The sequence below is a fragment of the Nerophis ophidion genome, linkage group LG24 (assembly GCF_033978795.1).
Source record: "Nerophis ophidion isolate RoL-2023_Sa linkage group LG24, RoL_Noph_v1.0, whole genome shotgun sequence".
Classification (NCBI taxonomy): domain Eukaryota; kingdom Metazoa; phylum Chordata; class Actinopteri; order Syngnathiformes; family Syngnathidae; genus Nerophis; species Nerophis ophidion.
In genome coordinates this window covers 27,467,170-27,484,345 of record NC_084634.1, presented here as the reverse complement: position 1 = coordinate 27,484,345, position 17,176 = coordinate 27,467,170, and the positions used below count along the sequence as shown (strand labels likewise).

Sequence of the window (17,176 nt, the reverse complement as noted above, 5' to 3'; positions counted from 1 at the left end):
TGGAAAATCCCTTATCTGCTTATTGTGTTACTAGTGTTTTCGTGAGATTATATGGTCGGACCTGTACAACCTGAAGGTCGGCCCCGCACCTTTCTTCAGCACCAGTCGACGGGTGGTGGCGATGCCCATCTCTGCCCTTCGCAAGGGACCCTCTTCGAAACGCGATATTTCGAAATGATTGCTGCATAATACACTGTACTTTGTGTGTGTGGTCCAATCCAAACGTGTTTGCTTGACATCTCTGTTCCATAGTAAAGCTTGACTGTCATCTTTATGTTTGTGTTGCTAAAGGCGGCCGCAATACACCGCTTCCCACCTACAGTTTTCTTCTTTGACGTCTCCATTATTCATTGAACAAATTGCTAAAAAGATTCAGCAACATAGATGTCCATAATACTGTGGAATTATGCGATGTAAACAGAGGACTTATAGCTGGGAACGGTGCTGGAACAAGATGTCCCCTACAATGCGTGACATCACGCGTACGCGTCATCACATCGCGATGTTTTAGCATGATACCTCCGCGCGAAATTTAAAATTGCAATTTAGTAAACTAAACCGGTCATATTGGCATGTGTTGCAATGTTAATATTTCATCATTGATGTATAAACTATCAGACTGCATGGTCGGTAGTAGTGGGTTTAAGTAGGCCTTTAAAAACCATTCAAAGCAAGATCGCTCATGTATGTAGTACTCCTGCCACCCTGTGGGGGGCAATAGTGAATCATATGCGTCACAATGAAGCAGCAGTTGGTGAGTAGAAGAAGATAGCACTATCAACCCTGAAAAAAATTAAATTAAGCCACAAAAATCTGACTTAACAGCAACTGGACCACTAAGTATGAATGTATTGAGAATGTTGACTTTTTGATGTCTTTTGTATCCGTGGTCGTGTAGTTTTTGGCTGTTTGACTCTGGCAATCAAAACTGGTTAAATACATGTAGCGCTGAATTTAAACAGCAGAGGGCAATAAAGCTACACTTTAAGTTTATTTATGTCAGACCACATGTGTGTAATATTTGCTGTGGATTAACACTAAACCTATTTTATATATGTAAAATACACATTGGACATTATACACGTTTAATGTTTATATTTTCAATCTTACAAACCTACATAAGGAAATACAACTAAGGAAAAAAAGAATTAAAAAAAAGAAAGAACATCAATCATTAAGAAACCTCAGCTTCTGTTTATTTATGCCGTTAACTATCTGGTTAGCTGTATACGCTGGAAACAAGTAGCCAGGGCAGAATAATGGCTTTATTAACAGTGCGGTGTGAAAGCTGATGGAATATAACCTGCAGTGGCACTTTATAAAGAAACACCCAAATTTTGATGGGCTTTTAAAAATCTCAACTTCATTATGGAGTTGAATAGCCCTGATGTAGATAATGGGTTTCAATATGTAAAGGGCTTTGACTCACTAGCGAAAAAGTGCTATACAAAGATTTTTGTTTTTTTTATTGAACCAGGAAAATTCCCTTGAGATTCAAACACTTATTTCAAAAGTTACACTTGCATTCACATTACACATTAAAAAAAGACATACTGTATTTCCTTGAATTGCCGCCGGGGCACTAATTGATTTAAAACCTTTTCGCACTCCTGCGCTTACCAAAGGCATGCGGTAAAAGTAAGCATGCACTAATTATTTCACAGTATCAAGTTAGACCCGCTCGACATCCATTGCTTTCGGTCCCCGAGAGGGGAGGGGGGGTTGCCCACAGTTGAGGTCCTCTCCAAGGTTTCTCATAGTCATCATTGTCACTGGCGTCCCACTGGGTGTGAGTTTTCCTTGCCCTTATGTGGGTTCTTCCGAGAATGTCGTAGTCGTAATGGTTTGTACAGTCCTTTGAGAAATTTGATATTTAGGGATATATAAATAAACATTGATTGATTGATTGATTATATTAAAACCTCTTCTCACTCCGGCACTTACAAAAGTTACGCAGTAAAAATTTGAGTGTGATGTAAGCTTGGGCCTTAAATCCTACTGAATAGCTCTTAATCTTCTTCCCTTTATGCGATTTCAAATTACCAGTATTGAAATCAGCCTCATCCATTTTGAAAATGATGACAGGGGAAGTGTCCCTCGTGACGTCACGAGTTTGACCAGGCGGTAATACTAAGCATGCGCTAATTGTTTTGGGAAGCGAGTTTGACCCGGCAGTAATTCAAGGCAGGCGCATACTATATGCCCTGCGGCAATTCAAGGAAATACGGTAATTCACTTCACTAGAGCGCTTTTTAGGTAGCATTGTTTGCCGCCTATTACTGGCAGTTTTTCACTATTTAGAACGCACATAAAAGGGAAGAACGTGGGTTCTTGTCTCATAGGAATTGTGGACGATGGGCAAATTTGAAAAGTTCAGTTTTCCTTTAAAGTAGTTTTATTATTTTTATAATTAAAAACGCTTGACGTCTTTTCATACTTTTAAAGGGTGAAGCAGACCTGGGTTTTATTACATTGTTTTACCTAATTGGCTCTACAGTAGGGCTTCACGGTGGCAGAGGGGTTAGTGCGTCTGCCTCACAATACGAAAGCCCTGCAGTCCTGGGTTCAAATCCAGCCTCGGGATCTTTCTGTGTGGAGTTTGCATGTTCTCCCCGTGAATGCGTGGGTTCCCTCCGGGTACTCCGGCTTCCTCCCACTTCCAAAGACATGCACCTGGGGATAGGTTGATTGGCAACACTAAATTGGCCCTAGTGTGTGAATGTGAGTGTGAATGTTGTCTGTCTGTCTGTGTTGGCCCTGCGATGAGGTGGCGACTTGTCCAGGGTGTACCCCGCCTTCCGCCCGATTGTAGCTGAGATAGGCGCCAGCGCCCCCCGCGACCCCGAAAGGGAATAAGCGGTAGAAAATGGATGGATGGATGGCTCTACAGTATACAGACACAAGTTGTACTGCAGAATGGGATTTAGGGCAAGATATTCTTCTGGAAAATGTCTGACCAAATGGCATACAACTCTGGTTAGATTAAATACAATTCAGTAATGAACAAGGGTGATTTAGTAGAGACTGTCCAAACATTAGTGGTTATTTATGAATTGTGTCACACAAGCTAATAACATCCAGTATAGCTCAATGATATTGTCTGATAATTGTATAATATAGCATATAGTAATGCAGACAATAGGAACCATGAGACCCAATTTTCAGTATAGACTTAGACTGAGACAAACTTTATTGATCCACAAGGGACATTGTTGCAGGGCACTTAGAGCGTGGGCAATACTGCAAATGTAGGTATTGATCAAGGACCCTATTACTAACACTGATACTGAGCCCAATACATTTGAATTAAACATTTTCAAGACTTTCAATGATTTTGCCTTTAATTTGTTTTTGTATTGTACTGTAAAGTTTTATTTTGGACATATTTAACCAAAGAAGAGAAAACAAGACAACAAATAATGAAAATAAAAGAGTAACAACAACACAGTGATTTGTTGTGAACATTTATACACGAATGCAGCTGAGATAAAGTCCAGCACCCCCCGTGACCCCGAAAGGGATAAGCGGTAGAAAATGAATGGATGGCTGTATACCGTTAAAATGTTTACATCGCATGTTTGCAGTTTCACATTCTAACATGTTCAAAAAGACGTAGGAGGAAGCAGAGCTTATTTAAATCCTTCCCATTTTTTGTTTGGAAATAATTGTTTACTTCCTTTTTCAATCTTTAACACAACAATAAATGAATAGATTACAGTTTGCATGAATAGGTAGTTAGTAGGGGTGAAACGGTACGTTTATTTGTATTGAAGCGTTTCGGTACGGGGGTTTCGGTTCGGTTTAGAGGTGCACCGAAAGAGTTTCCACACGGACATATGTGCGTACCGCACTTTGTGTAAACAATGCACACCGAGGCACAACACACGGCATGCTAGTAGCGACCGGGCTACGATAGACAGACCTTAACTTCTCTTTTCACCGGACATGTCCTCTTTTGCGGGGCTGTCTGGGTGGAGTTTCTTAAATGCCTCAAATGTCCGGCATTTTAAGTTAGGGTTGCGTGTATTTTCCCTGTACGTTCAGGTTTAAGAAGGGGTTAAAAACAAAACAAATTGTGCACGCAGCAACATTCATGAGGGAGGGGCAGAGAGAGGGAGCGAAAAAGTTATGATAAACGCGCATGTGTCGCCAGGCTCTGCTTTTTAATCGATAGATTTATCAGATTTTATTTTTTATTATCTATAGCAGGGGTGTCAAAAGTGTGCCCCAGAAGTCATTTGCGGCCCACAGCTAATGTTTTAAAAGGCCCACGGCACATTCTAAAAATACTATTAAAATAAACAAAAGTGAAATAAAACAGCTTAAAGGCTAAATGTAATTTAGAAAAAGTTGCAACGTTGAATAAAACAAAGCTGTTGTTTTTCTTTCAAGCTGTCATTGCTCAAAACATAATATTGAATCCAAATCAATGTTGTTATGAATTATTGACCTATCCAAGTTTCCGATTACTTCACATAAAATATTCCACTAAGAAAAATATTTTTGGTGGAAGATTTAGCAAATGTGTTAAATAAATAACCCAAAAATGTAGTTTGTTTTCTTACTGTACCGAAAAGTGACCTCTGAATATATATATATATATATATATATATACATATATATATATATATATATATATCATATATTTATTTATTTATTTATTAGGTGTGCAGCGGTACGTGTATTTGTATTGAACCGTTTCGGTACGGGGGTTCGGTTCGGTTTGGAGGTGTACCGAACGACTTTCCACGCGGACATATTAGGTAGCGCACCGCAGGTTGTGCAAACAATGCAGAGCGAGGCACAACACACGGCAGGCTAGCAGCGACCGGGATAGGACAACATGCAAAAGCCAGAGCTGGAAGACCCTCCTGCCTCGTTAACATGTCCCGTTTGGGAACACTTTGGCTGCGCGGTGCGATACAACAATGGAGGACAGAGGTTTGCCGACATTGTTCAGCAGCAGTAGGGTACGCTTCTGCCAACACGTCAAAAGTGAAATAAAAAAAGCTTAAAGGCTAAATGTAATTTAGAAAAAGTTGCAACTTTGACTAATAAAAGAAAGCTGTTTTTTTTTCATTCAAGTTGTCATTGATCAAAACATAATATTGAATCCAAATCAATGTTATTATGAATTATTGACCAATCCAAGGTTCCGATTACTTCACATGAAATATTTCACTAAGAAAAATATTTTTGGTGGAAGATTTTGCAAATTTAGTAAATAAATAACCCAAAAATGTATATTTCGTTGTTTTTTTACTGCACCGAAAATGAACCGAACTGTGACCTCTGAACCAAGGTACATACCGAACCGAAATTTTTGTGTACCGTTACACCCCTAATAGTTAGATTACTATATGGTACACATTTACTGAAAATTTGATGAAATGTGATTATGTCAATCAGATTCAAGATTTGTTATCAGTATTCCACCTTCTTGTATTTTTGTAAACACTTTTTAGTTTAAACAATTTCTTAAACTGGATCGTATTAGTACATTGACTTCTTTGCTTATTCCATTCTAAATTCACATACTGATATGCTAAAGGTCTTAAGTGTTGTGCGTGCGTACAAAAGGATTTTGTGTTTTGCCTAAATTTGTTGCTCATGACTCTAATCAAGGGCTTCACGGTGGCAGAGGGGTTAGTGCGTCCGCCTCACAATACGAAGGTCCTGCAGTCCTAGGTTCAAATCCAGGCTCGGGATCTTTCAGTGTGGAGTTTGCATGTTCTCGCCGTGAACGTGTGGGTTCCCTCCGGGTACTCCGGCTTCCTCCCACCTCCAAAGACATGCACCTGGGGATAGGTTGATTGGCAACACTAAATGGGCCCTAGTGTGTGAATGTGAGTGTGAATGTTGTCTGTCTATCTGTGTTGGCCCTGCGATGAGGAGGCGACTTGTCCAGGGTGTACCCCGCCTTCCGCCCGATTGTAGCTGAGATAGGCGCCAGCACCCCCCGCCACCCGAAAGGGAATAAGCGGTAGAAAATGGATGGGGATGGATGGACTCTAATCAAAATGAAATAAAGGACAAATATTTTAGGCAAACTAAATATTTTTCCCCCAAAAACTTTTTATATACATGTTACAGGTTATATATAGTTTATTATTGAATGTATCAAATGTGATGAATATTTAATGGACTTTTGGCTTTTTGTCCCATCCATCCATCCATCCATCAAACATGGATTAAATTCTTTAAGATGTCAAAATACTTCTCAATCAATCAATATTAACAATACTGTACATACAGTAATTTCAATATAAGGCAATGTAACAGTATACAAAATATAATTATTCCCATATTTAATTTTGTGGGCTTCACGGTGGCAGAGGGGTTAGTGCGTCTGCCTCACAATACGAAGTTCCTGCAGTCCTGGGTTCAAATCCAGGCTCGGGATCTTCCTGTGTGGAGTTTGCATGTTCTCCCCGTGAATGCGTGGGTTCCCTCCGGGTACTCCGGCTTCCTCCCACTTCCAAAGACATGCACCTGGGGATAAGTTGATTGGCAACACTAAATTGGCCCTAGTGTTTGAATGTGAGTGTGAATGTTGTCTGTCTGTCTGTGTGTGTTGGCCCTGCGATGAGGTGGCGACTTGTCCAGGGTGTACCCCGCCTTCCGCCCGATTGTAGCTGATATAGGCGCCAGCGCCCCCCGCGACCCCGAAAGGGAATAAGTGGTAGAAAATGGATGGATGGATGAATGGATGGATTTCATTTTGTTACAACATGCAATTGTTTGAGCAAAAAGGAAATACAGTTGAGCAAAACAAGTAAACGAAGGCAACCTCTACTATGTGATCTCATTCAAATTATTTGCCTGCAATGCCCTCCTCTCTACAAAAACAAATTCATTTTGTTTGTAAACATTACAATCTTATATAAGTAAAAAATGTCAACAATGTAACAATATGAACAACAAAGTACCGAGATATTTGTGAACAAAAAAAAAACAGAAGTGACATGAAAAATGTCAAATTCATTACTAAAAGTATTAATCCAATACTGATACTGCCATTGATATCAGTAACATTGTTATCAAATTTTGCGACATCAAGTTTTTTAAAAAACATTCTACAAAAAAATGTTCTAAATGAAGCATTTTCAAGCATAAAAATGGCTAAATGGACTAAAATATAGCAATACTCCAGTAGTGTTGGCCACCAGAATAGACCGAACCAATCAGAGCACATTGTTCAGTATCGTGGAACTGGCAGCAATACTGTATTGGATTAAAAGAGTGTAAAGGTGACAAAGTGTTATTTCAGGTCGAGAGGGCTCTCACAATGTTGAATATGTATTTAGAAGGTAGTAAACAGTTTATACAGCCGAGTTATGAAAATGCTAGATTTATAATTAATGATTCCTACTTTGCGGAAATGTGTTTATCACGATCATGTCTGGAACCAATTAACAGTGATTAACAAGGGACGACTGTACTTGGATTCGTTCGCCCTTTCTTACTGCAAACTACAACCCCAATATTAAACACATTTCTTACACTCCACACACTGTCCACCAAAGTAAATCATCATCTTTTAAAACTATTTTGACCACGGATGTAATATTAAGAATTATGATCATCAGAAATAAAAACACATTTTATGCTGAGAATATTCTGTCGATGTGATGCAATTCCAGACAAAACACACAGACAGTGGTGATGTTTGCAGTCATACATTGTAGCAAACGGTAAATTAACACTCTTCTCCCAAGGTAAACACAACTCCGGCCTGCAGGAGTCCACAGCAAACAAACCCGGGACACGTAGCAGGGATCTTTGACCTCCCTGTACACAGAAAACGTGCTGTGCGTAGGGCCCCGCGATCCATTTGTGTGAAGAGGCACATGTGAAATGTCAATGAATGACTCACACGGTGCTTCATATGGAATTATACCGAAAAAGTATTCCTAGCCTCTTCCTGCTCAGTATGTAAAAGCAAAAATGTGATGACATCATCACACTCCCATTGCCTTATGCAATGCAGACAAATTAAAGTTAAAGTCCCAACAATAGTCACCCCCACACACCAGGTGTGGTGAAATGATCCTCTGCATTTGACCCATCTCTATGTTAATGAGGGGAGCAGTGAGCAGCAGCAGTGGCTGAGCTCAGGAATCATTTGGTGGTTTAAACCCCAATTCCAAACCTTGATGCTGAGTGCCAAGCAGGGAGGTAAAGGGTCCAATTTCTATAGTCTTTGGTATGACTCGGCCGGGGTTTGAACTCACAACCTTTCAGTCTCAGGGCGGACACTCTAATAACCACAAGGCCACTGAGCGGGTCAGTTGTAAGTTTTGTATGATTTTAATTACCGTTTTTTTCGGAGTATAAGTCGCACCTGCCAAAAATGCATAATAAAGAAGGATTAAAAACATATGTAAGTCACACTGGAGTATAAGTCGCATTTTTGGGGAAATGTATTTGATAAAACCCAACACCAAGAATAGACATTTGAAAGGCAATTTAAAATAAATAAAGAATAGTGAACAACAGGCTGAATAAGTGTACGTTATATGACGCATAAATAACCAACGGAGAAGGTGCCTGGTATGTTAACGTAACATATTATGGTAAGAGTCATTCAAATAACTATAACATATAGAACATGCTATACGTTTACCAAACAATCTGTCACTCCTAATTGCTTAATCCGATGAAATCTTAAACGTCTAGTCCCTTACGTGAATGAGTTAAATAATATCATTTGATATTTTACGATAATGTGTCAATAATTTCACACATAAGTCGCTCCTGAGTATAAGTCGCATGAAAAAAACTGCAACTTGTAGTCCGAAAAATATGGTATATTACAAATATATTTTATCTTTATCACCATAAAAAAAAATCGTATTTGTTTTAGTCCAAAGCATGCAACAAATTATATTCAAAATTCAGTAGAATTATACAAAAATAATTTCACTTAGAATAAAAAATAAAAAAGGAATAAACAGTAAAAAATGGATGGATGGAAAAAATGTTATACAATTTTGCTTATGGATCATATTTAGCCAAAGGTTGCCCAGCCTTAAAGTCTTAACAGACTTTTTCTGACTGCTGCTTTCAAATACTGTACCTCTTCTTGGGAGTGCGCAGTCAAGTCAGCCTTTGCTCTGCTGCCCTCAAGTGGCCAAAAACTACCAATCAACAAGAAATAAATAATGCCATCCATCCATCCATCCATTTCCTACCGCTTATTCCCTTTCGGGGTCGCGGGGGGCGCTGGCGCCTATCTCAGCTACAATTGGGCGGAAGGCAGGGTACACCCTGGACAAGTCGCCACCTCATCGCAGGGCCAACACAGATAGACAGACAACATTCACACTCACATTCACACACTAGGGCCAATTTAGTGTTGCCAATCAACCTATCCCCAGGTGCATGTCTTTGGAAGTGGGAGGAAGCCGGAGTACCCGGAGGGAACCCACGCATTCACGGGGAGAACATGCAAACTCCACACAGAAAGATCCCGAGCCTGGATTTGAACCCAGGACTGCAGGAACTTCGTATTGTGAGGCAGACGCACTAACCTGCCAGTGACCGCTATTGTTATCAATGATCAAAGGAACGCACCCTATATCTAACTGTTTGTTAAATTATCTTATTAATTGTCTTTTTTTTTTTTACCAATTCTGTCTGTTTCAGAGCACCAAGCTGCTCTTCTTCAACTGAAGAGAGAATGCAAAGAAGAATTGGAGAAGTTACAGGTCAGTGCAGGAAAAACAGCAAAACACAACACTGAAGAAAGAAAGAAGAAAAAAAGAATGAATGATAAATAAATTGATAACTCAATGAAATCCAACAAAAACTTGTAATGAATGTAAGGAATACATAATATTTTTTTATAATAATGAATCAATAATAACAGATACTATGCTTCTATATTATGATTTAGATTTGACACATGTGCTAAACTCAAGTAAAAAAGTGAAGATTATAAAGTGCAAAAAATGGTGTAAACATTATTTAAAAAAGCAAAACACACAAACAACCTGAATGGGATAAACATTTCTATAACTCAGCATCAATACTTGCTCTTGAACAAGTGTAAACCTAAAAAAAAAAAAATATATATATATATATATATATATATATATATATATATATATTTACACACTCCCTTCAATTGTTTGCCCCAGTCAGGGGGGGCAGACAATTGAAGTCCAAGCATAATGGGCAGATTCTTTCTAACAAAGATGAGCACTTCAAGATGCTCAGGTGTCAGCCTGCTCCTGTGTTCATCTATGATGAGTACTAAAAAGCCTCTCACTCTCAAGAGTCATTCAAATGTCTTACAACTTTACCGCCACGCTTGACTTTATTGTGGCATGTTTTGCACTCCACCTCTTCATCTTTTTTGTTTTGTAGGGTAAAATAATCCCACACAGCTGACATTTTTACCGTAACTTTTAATTCACACAGCCGTCTGAACGGTTAGAACACAGACCTGTGGATGTTTTGAAGGTGTGCTGGAAAATGCGGAACAGAGTTTAGGAAGCAGCAGAAGAGTGGAATATATTATTTAAAATCGGTGCGACGATAAAGTTTGCAACTTTTGATCGCTAATAAAAAAGCCTTGCCTTTACCGGAAGTAGCAGACGATGTGCGCGTGACGTCACTGGTTGTAGAGCTCCTCACATTGTTTACAATCATGGCCACCAGCAGCTAGAGCGATTTGGACCGGGAAAGCGACAATTTCCCCTTTAATTTGAGCGAGGATGAAAGATTTGTGGAGTATAGTGAAAGTGAAGGACTAGAAGAAAAAAAAAACACGAGGGCAGTGGAAGCGATTCAGATGTTATTAGACGCATTTACTAGGATAATTCTGGAAAATCCCTTATCTGCTTATTGTGTTACTCGTGTTTTAGTGAGATTATGTAGTCATACCTGAAAGTCGGAGGCGTGTGGTGACCGCCAGTGTCTCTGAGGGAAGCCACGGAGGAGCCAAGAAAGTCGCAGCTGCCTCTTTGACAGCTGCAGGAGGAACGACACAAGCTCCGCTCATGTTTACGGTAAGAGCAGATTTATTACCACAATTTTCTCACCGAAATCTGTCGGTTGACATGTGGTAGAGAAACATGTTCGCTTGACTGCTCTGTTCCATATTAAAGCTTCACCGCCATCTTTAGGGAATGTAAACAAAGAAACACCGGCTGTGTTTGTGTTGCTACAGCCGGCTGCAATACACCGCTTTCCACCAACATCTTTCTTCTTTGTAGTCTCCATTATTAATTGAACAAATTGCAAAAGATTCAGCAACACAGATGTCCAGAATACTGTGTAATTATGCCAAAAACAAACGGACTACTTTTAGCCGTGATCGGTGATGGAAGAACATATCCGCTACCACCGGTGACGTCACGCGCACGCGTCATCATTCGGCGACGTTTTCAACAGGATACTTTGCGGGAAATTTAAAATTTTAATTTAGTAAACTAAACCGGCCGTATTGGCATGTGTTGCAATGTTAATATTTCATCATTGATATACAAACTATCAGACTGCGTGGTCGATAGTAGTGGGTTTCAGTATTCCTTTAATGTAGACACATAGAATCATCATACTGGTGTGATTATATGTATCAATTGTTAATTCAAGTCCAAGGCAATATATCGAGATATATATCGTGTATCGCGATATGGCCTAAAAATCGAGATATTAAAAAAAGGCCATATCGCCCAGCCCTAGTTGGCCCTGCGATGAGGTGGCAACTTGTCCAGGGTGTATCCCACCTTCCGCCCGAATGCCGCTGGGATGGGCTCCAGCATTCCCCCACCCACCACCACCACCCACCCTAACCCTGAAAAGGACAAGCGGTAGAACACGTTTGTGACGTTTCAGGTTGGAGGGGACATACTAGCTCAGCACCACTTACGGCTAAAAGTCGTCTCTTTTCATCACGCAGTTACACAATAATTTGGACATCTGTGTTGCTGAATCTTTTGCAATTTGTTCAATTAATAATGGAGACTATAAAGAAGAAGGCTGTTGGTGGAAAGCGTTGTATTGCAGCTGTCTTTAGCACCGAGGCACAGCCGGTGTTTCTTTGTTTGTTGTGAAGCTTTAACACAGAGCGGTCAAGCGAACATGTTTCTCTATGTAAACCAGCATGTTTTTGGATGGGAAAATTGTGATATATATATATCTTACTGGAGACATTAGTGGATTATTAGTCCTCCTGGAGTAGCTGTCAAAAAAGGCAGCTGTGAGCTTGGCTCCTCGGCTTCTCTCTGAGACACTGCGTGTTCACCGCAGCCATCCAACCTGGAGGTATGTCTTTACAATCTCACTAAAACACTATTAAAACAATAAGCAGATAAGGGATCTTCCAGAATTATCCTAGTAAATGTGTCTAATTACATCTGAAACGCTCACACTGCCGCCGCCCGGAGCCGTCGCTTTTTATTTTATTTTATTTTTTTCTAGTCCTTCTCTATCAATATCCTCATCCACAAATCTTCCATCCTCGCTCAAATTAATGGGGAAATTGTCGCTTTCTCGATCCGAATTGCTCTTACTGCTGGTGGCTCACATTATAAAAAATGTGAGGATGTGAGGAGCCCTCACACCGATGACGTCACGTGCACATACTTCCGGTAAAGGCAAGGCTTTTTTTTATTAGCGACCAAAAGTTGCGGACTTTATCGTCAACGTTATGTACTAAATCCTTTCAGCAAAAATATGGCAATAATAATAATAATAATAATAATGGATTAGATTTATATCGCGCTTTTCTATTGTTATATACTCAAAACGCTCACAGAGAAGTGGGAACCCATCATTCATTCACACCTGGTGGTGGTAAGCTACATCAGTAGCCACAGCTGCCCTGGGGTAGACTGACGGAAGCGTGGCTGCCAGTTTGCGCCTATGGCCCCTCCGACCACCACCAATCATTCATTCATCATTCATTCACCAGTGTGAGCGGCACCGGGGGCAAAGGGTGAAGTGTCCTGCGCAAGGACACAACGGCAGCGACTTTGATGTCAATAGGTGGGAAGCGAACCTGCAACCCTCAGGTTTCTGGCACGGCCGCTCAACCCACTACGCCATGCCGGCCCATGCAATATCGTGAAATGATCAAGTATGACACATAGAATGGACCTGCTATCCCCGTTTAAATGAGAAAATCTCATTTCAGTAGGCCTTTAATTAAGTACAATGCAATGGAATAGGAAATCCCAAAATGTCAGTTAGTATTTTAACACATTAAGATACCATTAAAAAAATGTGCACGCATAACAGACTTTTATCATGTTCAGGGAGCCAAAAGTAAATTAAGTTTGAGCCTTTTAGACAAATCACATTACTTTCACTGAGCTATACCGACAACGTAGCAATTAAGCTGGTTCCTATAGCAAAATGACAAGTTTAGGCACCTCAAAAGTACACAAATTGAATGTCCTGCTCATCAAACTTTTCACCAGTACCTGCTTGTGCTTTACAATAAACACATGAAATCATTAATGTTTTGATACAGTACTAACCTGTGACGAACAAAGAAATGAGGCAGATAGTAGCGTCCTTTGACTTCTGTCCTGCAGTCCGACTGCTGGTAATTGAAGACCACGTGACTTTTCACCAACTCAATAAGGCGGAAGTGCCCCCTGGTGGCGAAATGGAGACAACTCCCAACATGAGCGTTCATCAAATGACATAATAGGCACTTACATACAAAGATACACATGAAAAATAATACACGTTAATGTGACCACACACAAATACAATACTGTAGTTACGAATAATAAGCGTAAAAAGTCCCTGCCCACGACTTATACTAAACGTGAACAGGTGAATAATACTCTCCCCTCTTCTTATCAGCTACAGAAAATTAAATATTGTTGTTACGTTGTAGTGTCAAAAAAGTATAAAATATTTTGAAAAGAAGTTCCTTTCTTGGGAGGTGGCGGAATGTCATCATCATCCGTGATTGGTTAAATGTTTAAATTTGCTAATGAGGTAAGGCCGTTCTGTCATTCGTCAAATATTAAACGCGTTGGAGGAAGTTGGACAGCGGCGGATCTGATTGGCTTAGAAAGTTGGAGATGTTGGAATAAGGCACGCTGATTGGTTCCTTTGTCTCTGGCGATATATTGTCGCTCATTTCAATAAATAAGTAAGGGGTGTCAAACTAATTTTATGTCGGGGGTCACATGGAGAAAAATCTACTTCCAAGTGGGACCGGACTGCTAAAATCACGGCACGATAACTTAAAAATCACAACTTCAAATTTTTTTGTTTGAAAATAGAACAAGCACATTCTAAAATGTTTTTTTGTTTTACTTACATGTTGCGGTTAATAGTATTCTATCCGTATTTGTCATTATTTATACTTTATGAATAAATTATGTGATAATGTTCATCAGTCAACTCATTGGTGTTCATTTTCAATCTATCGAAATGCTTTTTTTTTTTTTATCAAAATCAAATTACAGAATGTTAGTCCCGCAGTTTGATCATTTTCCCCGACCAATGTAGTAACATGTAATTATTATTTTTTTGTATTTTACTCGGCGGAGTAGTGGTTAGAGTGTCCGCCCTGAAATCGGTAGGTTGTGAGTTCAAACCCCAACCAGGTCATACCAAAGACTATAAAAATAGGACCCATTACCTCCCTGCTTGGTATGCAGCATCAAGGGTTGGAATTGGGGGTTAAATCACCAAAAATTATTAGGGCCACTGCTGCTGCTCACTGCTCCCCTCACCTCCCAGGGGGTGATCAAGGGTGATGAGTCAAATGCAGAGAATAATTTTGCCACACCTAGTGTGTGTGTGACTATCAGTGGTACTTTAATTTAATCTACAAAGATAGAAAGAATTGCTATTGCGACATCTAGTGGACACATTTAGAACGGCAGTTTCTTTCATTTAAAAATCAGCCCGTACATTTGACACCTCTGGCATATTGGCACTTGCATACAATTATACACATGAAAAATTATACAAATTACCTAATGTGACCACACACAAATACAATACTGTAGTTACGAATAATAAGCGTAAAAAGTCCCTGCGAACGACTTATATTTGTCTCTGATGATATATTGTCACTCATTTCAGTAATGTAGCGACAATATATAAGTAAGGGGTGTCAAAATCATTTTAGATCGGGAGCCACATGGAGAAAAATCTACTCCCAAGTGGGAGTCCCTGCGAACGACTTATATTTGTCTCTTATGATATATTGTCACTCATTTCAGTAATGTAGCGACAATATATAAGTAAGGGGTGTCAAAATCATTTTAGATCGGGAGCCACATGGAGAAAAATCTACTCCCAAGTGGGACGGACTGCTAAAACTACGGCAGAATAACTTTGAAATAAAGAAAACTTCGGATTATTTTCTTTGTTTAAAAATAGAACAAGCAAATTCCAAAACTGTACTAATCATAATGTTGTTGATTTTTGACACTTACATTTAATAGTAATAGAGGTTAATAGTATTCTGTCTATTTGTTATTTATATGTTCTGAATCAATGATGTGTTAATGTTCATCAGTCAACTCATTGGTGTTCATTCTCAATCTATCAAGATACATTTTTTTTTTTTTTTTTATCAAAATCAAATTACAGAATGTTATTTACGTAGTTTTATCATTTTCCCCAACCGATGCACTAACATCATGTGGTTTATTTTATTTCAATTTTACTCAGTGGCTTTATGGTTTGTGTGTCCGCCCTAAGACCAGTAGGTTGCGAATTCAAACCCCGGCCAAATCATACCATCCATCTTCTACCGCTTATTACCTTTGGGGTCGCGGGGAGCACTGGGGCCTATCTCAGCTACAATCGGGCGGAAGGCGGTGTACACCCTGGACAAGTTGCCACCTTTTGCAGGGCCAAGTCATACCACAGACTATAAAAATGGGGCCCATTACCTTCCTGCTTGGTACTCAGCATCAAGGGTTAGAATTGGGGGTTAAATCACCCAAAATTATTCCCGGGCACGGGCCACCGCTGCTGCTCAATGCTCCCCTCACCTTCCAGGGTGATTGGTCAAATGCAGAAAATAATTTTCCACACCTAGTGCGTATGTGACTATCAGTGGTACTTTAACTTAACTTAATCATCTACAAAGATGCAAATAATTGCTATTGCGACATTCAGTGGACACATATAGAACAGCAGTTTCTTTCATTTAAAAATTTCAGGTTAATTTATATACTTAGCAAACTCATCCCGTGGGCCGGATAAAATTCCCAAATGGGCCAGAATGGTAAAATCCCAGCAGGATAACGTAAAAATAAAGACAACTTCAGATTGTTTTCTTTGTTTAAAAATAGAACAAGCGCGTTCTGAAATTGTACAAATCATGTTTTTTTACACTTGCATGTTGCGGTTATAGTATTCTATCTTTATTTGTCCTTATTTATACTTTCTGAATGTTCATAAGTCAACTCATTGTTCATTTTTAATCTATCAAGATAAAAAAAATTACAGGATGTTATTCGCATAGTTTGATCATTTTCCTCGACTGATGTACTAACATCATTTGGTTTATTTTGTACATATGTAGCATCACCTACAAAGATACAAAGAATTGCTATTGCGACATCTAGTGGACACATTTAGAACAGCAGTTTCTTTCATTAAAAAATGTCAGGTTAATTTTTATACTAGGCAAACTCATCCCGCTGGCCGGATTGAACCAGTTCGTGGGCCTCATCCAGCCCTCGGCACGTACATTTGACACCTCTGGCATATTGGCACTTGCATACAATTATACACATGAAAAATAATACAAATTACTTAATGTGACCACACACAAATACAATACTTTAGTTACCAATAATAAGCGTAAAAAGTCCCTGTCCACGATTTATATTTGTCTTTGGTGATATATTTTCGCTCATTTCAATAATGTTGTGACAATATATAATGCAGGGGTGTCAAACTCATTTTAGATGGGGGACCACATGAAGAAAAATCTACTCCCAAGTGGGCCGGACTGCTAAAATCACCGCAGTGTAACGGAAAAATAAAGACTTCAGATTATTTTCTTTGTTTAAAAATAGAACAAGCACATTCCAGAACTGTACTAATCATAATATTGTTTTACACTTACATTTAATAGTAATAATGGTTAATAGTATTTTATACTTGACATTATATATATGTTCTGAAGCAATTATGTGATAATGTTCATCATTGGTGTTCATTTTCCATTTAACAA

General features: G+C 39.3%; 1 protein-coding gene and 1 long non-coding RNA gene across 3 annotated transcripts in view; one reads left to right on the top strand and one right to left on the bottom strand.

Moving 5' to 3' along the window:
- fmn1 (formin 1) overlaps positions 1-17,176 on the top strand; it is an 80,695-nt gene that overhangs the window by 34,769 nt on the left and 28,750 nt on the right. For both annotated transcript variants that reach the window (XM_061885907.1, XM_061885908.1), the window contains one exon: positions 9,649-9,710. In XM_061885907.1, coding sequence (XP_061741891.1) covers positions 9,649-9,710 — 62 coding nt within the window. The remainder of the gene's footprint in view (positions 1-9,648; positions 9,711-17,176) is intronic.
- Positions 13,156-17,176, bottom strand: part of LOC133542076 (uncharacterized) — a 38,612-nt gene continuing 34,591 nt past the window's right edge. The window contains exon 4 of the long non-coding RNA XR_009804041.1: positions 13,156-13,610. This is a non-coding gene — a long non-coding RNA (uncharacterized LOC133542076). The remainder of the gene's footprint in view (positions 13,611-17,176) is intronic.